The sequence below is a fragment of the Arachis ipaensis genome, chromosome B06 (assembly GCF_000816755.2).
Source record: "Arachis ipaensis cultivar K30076 chromosome B06, Araip1.1, whole genome shotgun sequence".
Taxonomy (NCBI): Eukaryota; Viridiplantae; Streptophyta; class Magnoliopsida; order Fabales; family Fabaceae; genus Arachis; species Arachis ipaensis.
In genome coordinates, this window is record NC_029790.2 from 1,615,210 (window position 1) to 1,622,250 (window position 7,041).

Genomic DNA, 7,041 nt, shown 5'->3' on the forward strand with positions numbered 1-7,041 from the left:
CACTTAATTTCTTTTCATACAATGTATATATATATATATGTGTATAACTTAAATTTCTTACCATATTTTTTGACAACTGGCACAAAGAATCTATATCAAACTTGATTTGTTTATTTATTATTAGTTATTACCTACTTGCAAGAAGTAATAAAATACAACTATCACAGAATAAAACGCAAATTATTAGTTATAATTTTTCATTTTACACTCATTTTTCCTAGATACCAAAATTACCCTTAAACTCAAACACCTAAACCCTATTGAAGCTTAAAATTAAATGGAGATTTTAAGTTTTTAACTGTGTTGTGTGGAATCTCAGGGAGGTATCTGTAATTTATCCAAAATAAAAAGCGCGCAGACACACGTAAGAGCTTCAAATCAGGGATTAGAGACACACAAGACCAAACCCATTTCTCTCTCTTGAATTTCTCTGACGACTCCGTTTTTGATTCACTTCCAGGTACGAGGTTTCTGCTTCTTCTTCTTCTTCTTTCTAGTATTCGTTTGCATTGGATTCACAAGAATATTCCTTTCCCATGTTATTCACATTTACTGAATATTGGTATGCTAAGGAATTCTGCATTTGATGAACCAGCTGTAGTAGCCAGTTTCATGAATGATATGAAACTGTGAAGATTGCGGATTTGGGATATATTATTTGGCTTGTTGGGTTTATGATTCTGGTATAAAGCTTTCTGCTTTGTAATGGGTTTCTGAAATCTGTTCTAATTTTTTCAAGGAAAGCCAATAGGTTGAGCACATTGTGTTTTTCTTTGTTGTGTTTTTGGCCTCGTTTTGAATTTTGTTGCTATGTTTCAATTGATGCATGTTATGGATTTCATCATGATTATAGATTATATATGTATTTGTTTTCCATAAAGATTGAATCTTATTCTATGTAATACTATGCTATTGAGCTGTTTTTTCATTTAACCACCCTTATTTTTACTCCCATGTGAAATTGCATCAGTCGAAGACAAATATTTTTTATGGCTATTGCCCTGAAATCAGCTTGCTTCTTGCAATTGAAGAAACCAGAGGTCAATTTCCAGGGCTTTCTTCCCTCCAAGAGAGCTATTGTTTCAGTAAAGAGGTATACTCCAGTGGCCGCTATCAAGACGATGGAAACAGTTGGGCTCTCTGAAACCTTCACTAGGCTGAAGAAACAAGGAAAAGTAAGTGTTAATTTTTCTTGCTGATTTGTGCTAAGCAATCAACAGTCAACACTGAACTTCGATGGATGTTTATGATGTGGACCAAAGGTGGTACTAGTAGGAATGTTTAACGGTAGAAAAATATGGTATTGTTTAATTCATGTAGCCAAATCGACCTAGTGGAACAAGCCTTGGTGGTTGTATGCGAAGTTGCATGTATGACATGCTTTTCATTTTGTATGATGCAATTTGAATTGTTATGTATTGCTTACTTATTTTAAAAAAAATATAAAATCATAATAAGATAACTTTCTGGTTTCATATTCTATGAATTTTTAAATCTTGGACTCTTATTTTTTTATTTATACTGGGTTTAGAATCATCTTTTATGTGGGACTTGGTTATATTTTGTAAATTGTAAGGTATCAACTTTATTGCAAGGAGATGTGAGTCAGAGTACCTTTTTTTGGCTTGTGATTGTTGATTGAATGATTAGATTCTAATGAATATTTTGTGTCAAGGTGGCATTCATTCCATACATCACAGCTGGTGATCCTGATCTTTCAACCACAGCAGAAGCACTGAAAGTTCTTGATTCATGTGGCTCCGACATAATTGAGCTAGGTGTTCCATACTCAGATCCTTTGGCAGATGGTCCTGTTATCCAGGTTTGATGCTTTCTTCTCCTTTAGTGCTATTTCATGCTGCCTGATTCTCAAACTTATCAGTCTTTCCTTTCAGGCTGCTGCTACTCGTTCTCTAGCAAAGGGCACCAATTTTGATGCTATTATCTCTATGTTGAAAGAGGTTTGTTTATGCAACCCTTTTCCAGTTATTGATTATTCTAATTGCTGTGTCCTCTTGCAACGATTTAATACTCTGTCTCTTTCCACTCTTTGTCTTCTTTAATTGACAATTTAGCTGTGAAAATACTCCAAAAGATGTTAATTAAATTAGTCCTGTCTTTTCCTCTACACTTGTTCTTAAAGGTAAGGAGATGCTGTTAGACAGATGTCTTTTAGGTTCTCAACCCTTCGTATCATAATATCATGTTACTCGACTTGTTTTGAAAAAGAAATAACTTGCTCAGAATACCTTGCCTTATTCCTTTTCCAAGTGTCCCTTCCCTTATATTCATGTATTAATGTTTAACCACCTGATTTATTTGCCAGGTTGTTCCACAATTGTCTTGTCCAATTGCACTTTTTACTTATTACAATCCGATACTAAAGCGTGGCACTGAGAAATTTATGTCTACCATTAGAGACTGTGGTGTTCACGGTGAGACATGAGTAATCGCTTACCAAATAGCATAGAATTTGTTACATTGTAATGTCAGGTTTGTTCTTCTGAAAAGGTTCTATGATAAACAATGTCATAAAATGCATAGACAAGACAAAGGGAAGCTGTAGTTAAAGACATTTCATATTTGCTAATTTAAATTTATTATTATAAAAGAATGCTCCTCTGTACTTTTCTGCCAAGTCATGTCAATTGCCACATTGTCGTGGAATTCTCTTTTTTCTCCAATTTGGCAATCAGGATAACATTCGTTTCTTTCCCGTGTATACGTGCAGGACTTGTAGTTCCCGATGTTCCTCTGGAAGAGACAAAAACTTTAAGGATGGAAGCAAAGAACAATGGAATTGAACTGGTAAACTTCTTTTTTACCCGAACTCATAATTACAGAACCTTTCAAGTTGAGCATGATGGAGAAGGCATGGTAATGATTGAGGAGCAATGTGTGTTCTATTACATTATGCTTTTTGTGATATTACATACAGTTATTGGTGATAAATATTCTTTTACTTCATTTTGATGAATGAATGCGTTTGTGTGTGTATATTTAACATATTTGGGACATCTGCTTTGATATCATTAAGGTACTCTTGACCACACCTACCACACCAACAAACAGAATGAAAGCCATTGTGGATGCGTCGGAAGGATTTGTGTATCTTGTAAGATCTCTGTCTTCCATTATGCTTTATTTTTCACAAAAATAATTTAGTCCGCGTCAAATTGGGTTTGAAAGGTAACAGTGTTAACAAATTATCTTCTAGGTTTTTGGATTAGAATATGATGGTAAAAACAGAAAACATCTTGCAGAACACTCTCTGTCCAAACCCTGCCAGCATAAAGTCAATAATCATTTGTTGTTTTAAATTATAGGTGAGCTCAGTGGGTGTCACCGGAGCCCGAGCATCGGTTAGTGATAAGGTTCAAACTCTTTTGCAGGAAATCAAAGAGGTTTGTCTGTTTAACTCCTGTTTATGTCATAATATTCTGATGAACCTTAAGATTTATGCAGAACGCCTTGATCGTTATTTTATTTTATTTTAAAATTCAGGCAACAACTAAGCCAGTGGCAGTTGGTTTCGGGATATCGAAACCTGAGCATGTGAAACAGGTTAGTTGTCTCTGCAGATTTTTTTATTCTTCTTGTTCTATCACAGTGGTTACTTTTCATACTCAAATCAACAATTTTTGACTTATGATACAGATAGCAGGATGGGGGGCAGATGGTGTGATTGTTGGAAGTGCTATGGTGAAGCTGCTTGGTGAGGCTAATTCGCCTCAAGAGGGATTGAAAGAACTGGAAAACTTAACCAACTCCTTAAAATCAGCACTTCCTTGAAATTAATTAGCTTTTAAGCCCAGAAACTTCAAACTAGTTGTGTCTGCATAGATAATAATGGTTTGAGTAATTGGTAATGATAATAATAATAATAATGGATTGAATAAGGATTTATTTTTCTTATCTTATAGATGTGAAATTTTATCCTTCTCCATAGTAAAGCCATAGTATCAGCATGGACAAGTAGCTACAACTTAACATAAAATTATATATACAGATTCAAATTTCGTTGTTGTTCCGGTGCTAGAATAAGTTAAAATTTGTGATGATCCCAACGTTTGATAGTTGGTACTTGGTAGCCTGTTTTCACAAGCATATGTTCAGGCTCATCTAACTTTGCACAATCCATCAAATTGCCAGATCTTTTAACACAAATTTGATCAATATTTCATGATCTTATAGACGTTGAAAATTTTAATACAAAGCTAAAGCAGAAGCACATGATGCAAATTCATAATTGCCACAGCAGTATCATATAATTTATTCGAATAATAATCACGAATATTTGGCTTACAATTTAACTCACAAGGTGACAGAGGATAGTCTCAATCTATAATAACCAATAACAAAGCACATATCTTTAAAAAAAAAACTTTAAACTAGGAGCTTAGCGTCTCCCAGAAGCCACAGATTCCGCAGAGAAGAGGTACTTCACTCGTGAAAGAACTGAATCATGGGCAGGATCATAAGGATGATCCTTCGAAGGAATCTCCAATATTGCAGGAACAGGCTTGTTGTAGCTATCAACTAAAAATCTTATCATGTTTGCAACCTGAACAATGAAACAAAAGGCATTACATCTCGAATTCAAAATGTAAAGTTTTCGAGGGGAAAATATTTATTGTCCTATGGCAATAACCTATATTGTAGTTCAATGAGAGGGGTTCGTTCTAGGCAGAACATCTTCAAAGAAATAGAATCAATATGCAGCTATAAACTACTCTAAGGACTTTTCTTTACTATGAATCTGTATGGATAGAAAAGCAACTTACATATTGGCTTATTAACACAATTGCAATATCTTCCCTAGTTGTGAACTCTTTGAATGCATCTTCAATTTGTTTCACAGTTGTTTCTGAAATCAACATCCCAAGAGAGGATTAGAAGTCTATTATTAACACTTAAGAAGGCAGCAAATTACTAAAATTTCTACAAAATTGCCATATCATTACAAATTGAAATCAGTTAAGCATAGAAGAAAGTTCATAAAATGAACTGAAGAACAGTTGCATACTTGAATCTACAATAAGATAATTTGTCTTCCTTCGCAAGTCAACATTACCCACTCCAGCCAGCAGAAATCCAACAACGGTATCCTGCATTATATTCCATTAAGTAGTTATTACTTTTTATGGTAGAGTGCATCTAAAATATCAAAATTCAGAACAAACATCATAGAAACTAGAATGCGTCATGATGCTAGATTTCTGATATCAAATATTGCATGTATGCACCAGAAGAGATCTAGGCAAATTACATAGGCTAGTATTATATATGGATTATGGTAAATACAAATGCTTCAACAGGCTAATAGAGCTCTAATGTACAGGTCAAGATAGAAATAGGTTTTGCACATCCGCACCTGGCACTCATCAAGACATCAACCACTAAACTTTCAAATATATATTGGTGGATGAAATAGGGTCATCTTAACAAGAACAATCATAAAAATTAAAGATAAAATGCTACAACTTTGTACCAACAGAAAACATTGAACCTGAATTGTCATCCAAACTCCCACCCAACCACCACCTGTCCTAAGCTAAACCAGAAGGTTGAATTGCACATTAAAAAAATTGAGAAAGAATCAAAATAAATTACCACACAAACCACTTAAAACCCTCGTCAGTCACAGAAATGCCACGCTTACCTCATCTGCGATCATAGCAATGAGTGCTGAATTTTTTGTGGGAATTTGAGCTCTATTTGCCATTTAACCTGAACAATTGCAATGAACAAGATTAAGGGGAAAAAAAAAGTAAACGAAAGATGACATACAAACAAAGATATACAACTTGTAATTTGAAAGATTCAGCCACATACAACAAGGGTAAAAACATGATATCAGGTCCATTCTTTCAAATTTATATTGATCGGTTTTAGCACCATATGCCACAAAAGAAAGGGATGACTTCAAATTCTTTTACATCAAAACGTTTATCAATCAACCAGACCCAGCGTCAATTGATTGAAACAAATTGCTAAATTATATTCGATAAACTAGCATCAGCAAACTAAAGAACATGAGATTTGTAAGCAAGATGCATGAAATCAAACATCATTAGAGAAGCAGAAAATCATACTCTAAAATGATAGTAAAAGGAAGAACCAAAATCATAACAAGATATCTTAAACACAATTTAAAACGGCGAAATGGAGAACTTGAAGGTCAGGGGGGAAAAAAAAGAATTTTGAAATCTAGGTTTATTTAGAGTAGGTATACTGAATAAATCCGAAGCAAAATCGAAGGAGATCGCAGCTTATTGCATTCATCAATCATCAAAACTTTGAAAGCTCAATGGATGAAAATAAATGGGTGAGAACTAGGAATGGAGATTGAAGCTTACCGAATGAATGGATTGATGAGAGTAAGGCTTGTCAGTCAGTATCCACGCATCTACTGCTCTCAACTCTGTTCTTGCTTCTTCGTTTTGATTCAATCCGTATATGGTAATCAATACAGTTTTTTTTTTTTACCAAAAAATACGAGACTCGAATTCACAACTGAGTATAAAGAGACTATGCCATTTGAGTTATAACTGATTGACAAATACAGAGTTATCTTAGTTAACATGAGAAACTGATAATACATAATTATATATCAATGTAAATTTTTTTATCTAAATATGTTCTCTCATTATATATAATTTTAATTTTTAATTCAATAAAAATTTGAAAACATATACGTAAGCACACAAAAAAAACTTCAAAAGTCAAAACATCAAAAAAATATTTGATTTAAGAAAAACATATAAAAATAAAATTGAATATTTTTGGACTTTTTAAAAACTAATAGACTGCTACTAAAATCAGAATATTTGTAATAATTAAAAATATATTTGATTTTAAGCCCTAATTTTATCACCAAGGCCTAATATATAGGAATTAATATATTTGCCTAAATTTTTAGCTTTATCAGTTGGTGAAGTTGAAACCATTAATACAAGTAAATTCAAGTGTGATTACAGTTAGTCTTTTGTAATTAACTAGTTTTTCTCTTTAAAAATAATTTTTTACATACTAATTAAT

The 7,041-nt window shown here is 33.3% G+C and overlaps 2 protein-coding genes across 4 annotated transcripts; one reads left to right on the plus strand and one right to left on the minus strand.

The window, feature by feature from the left end:
* LOC107645227 (tryptophan synthase alpha chain) lies at positions 304 to 4,025 on the plus strand. Of its 3 annotated transcripts, none has more exons than XM_021103668.1 (10): positions 304 to 460; positions 971 to 1,175; positions 1,676 to 1,822; positions 1,896 to 1,961; positions 2,327 to 2,435; positions 2,732 to 2,877; positions 3,038 to 3,115; positions 3,327 to 3,404; positions 3,505 to 3,564; positions 3,658 to 4,025. In XM_021103668.1, exons 2-10 carry the CDS (start codon positions 990 to 992, stop codon positions 3,790 to 3,792), a joined length of 1,005 nt encoding a protein of 334 aa, XP_020959327.1. In that variant the 5' UTR covers positions 304 to 460; positions 971 to 989; the 3' UTR covers positions 3,793 to 4,025. The 3 variants fall into 3 exon arrangements, with proteins under 3 accessions (XP_020959327.1, XP_016204692.1, XP_020959328.1); XM_016349206.2 differs by having other exon boundaries at positions 2,732 to 2,808; XM_021103669.1 differs by having other exon boundaries at positions 339 to 460; positions 1,032 to 1,175.
* Positions 4,220 to 6,459, minus strand: LOC107645226 (V-type proton ATPase subunit F; the record flags this gene model as incomplete). The annotated part of the gene is given in 5 exon segments (XM_016349205.2): positions 4,220 to 4,564; positions 4,785 to 4,867; positions 5,027 to 5,108; positions 5,663 to 5,730; positions 6,360 to 6,459. Coding segments are annotated over 4 exon segments (393 nt in total). The 3' UTR covers positions 4,220 to 4,399.

Excerpts from the sequence above, each read along its gene's own strand:
- LOC107645227 (XM_021103668.1), top strand. The coding sequence starts at position 990 with ATGGCTATTGCCCTGAAATCAGCTTGCTTCTTGCAATTGAAGAAACCA. Across the intron at positions 2,436-2,731 it reads TAGAGACTGTGGTGTTCACG|GACTTGTAGTTCCCGATGTT; the intron begins GTGAGACATGAG and ends GTATACGTGCAG. Across the intron at positions 3,565-3,657 it reads AACCTGAGCATGTGAAACAG|ATAGCAGGATGGGGGGCAGA; the intron begins GTTAGTTGTCTC and ends CTTATGATACAG.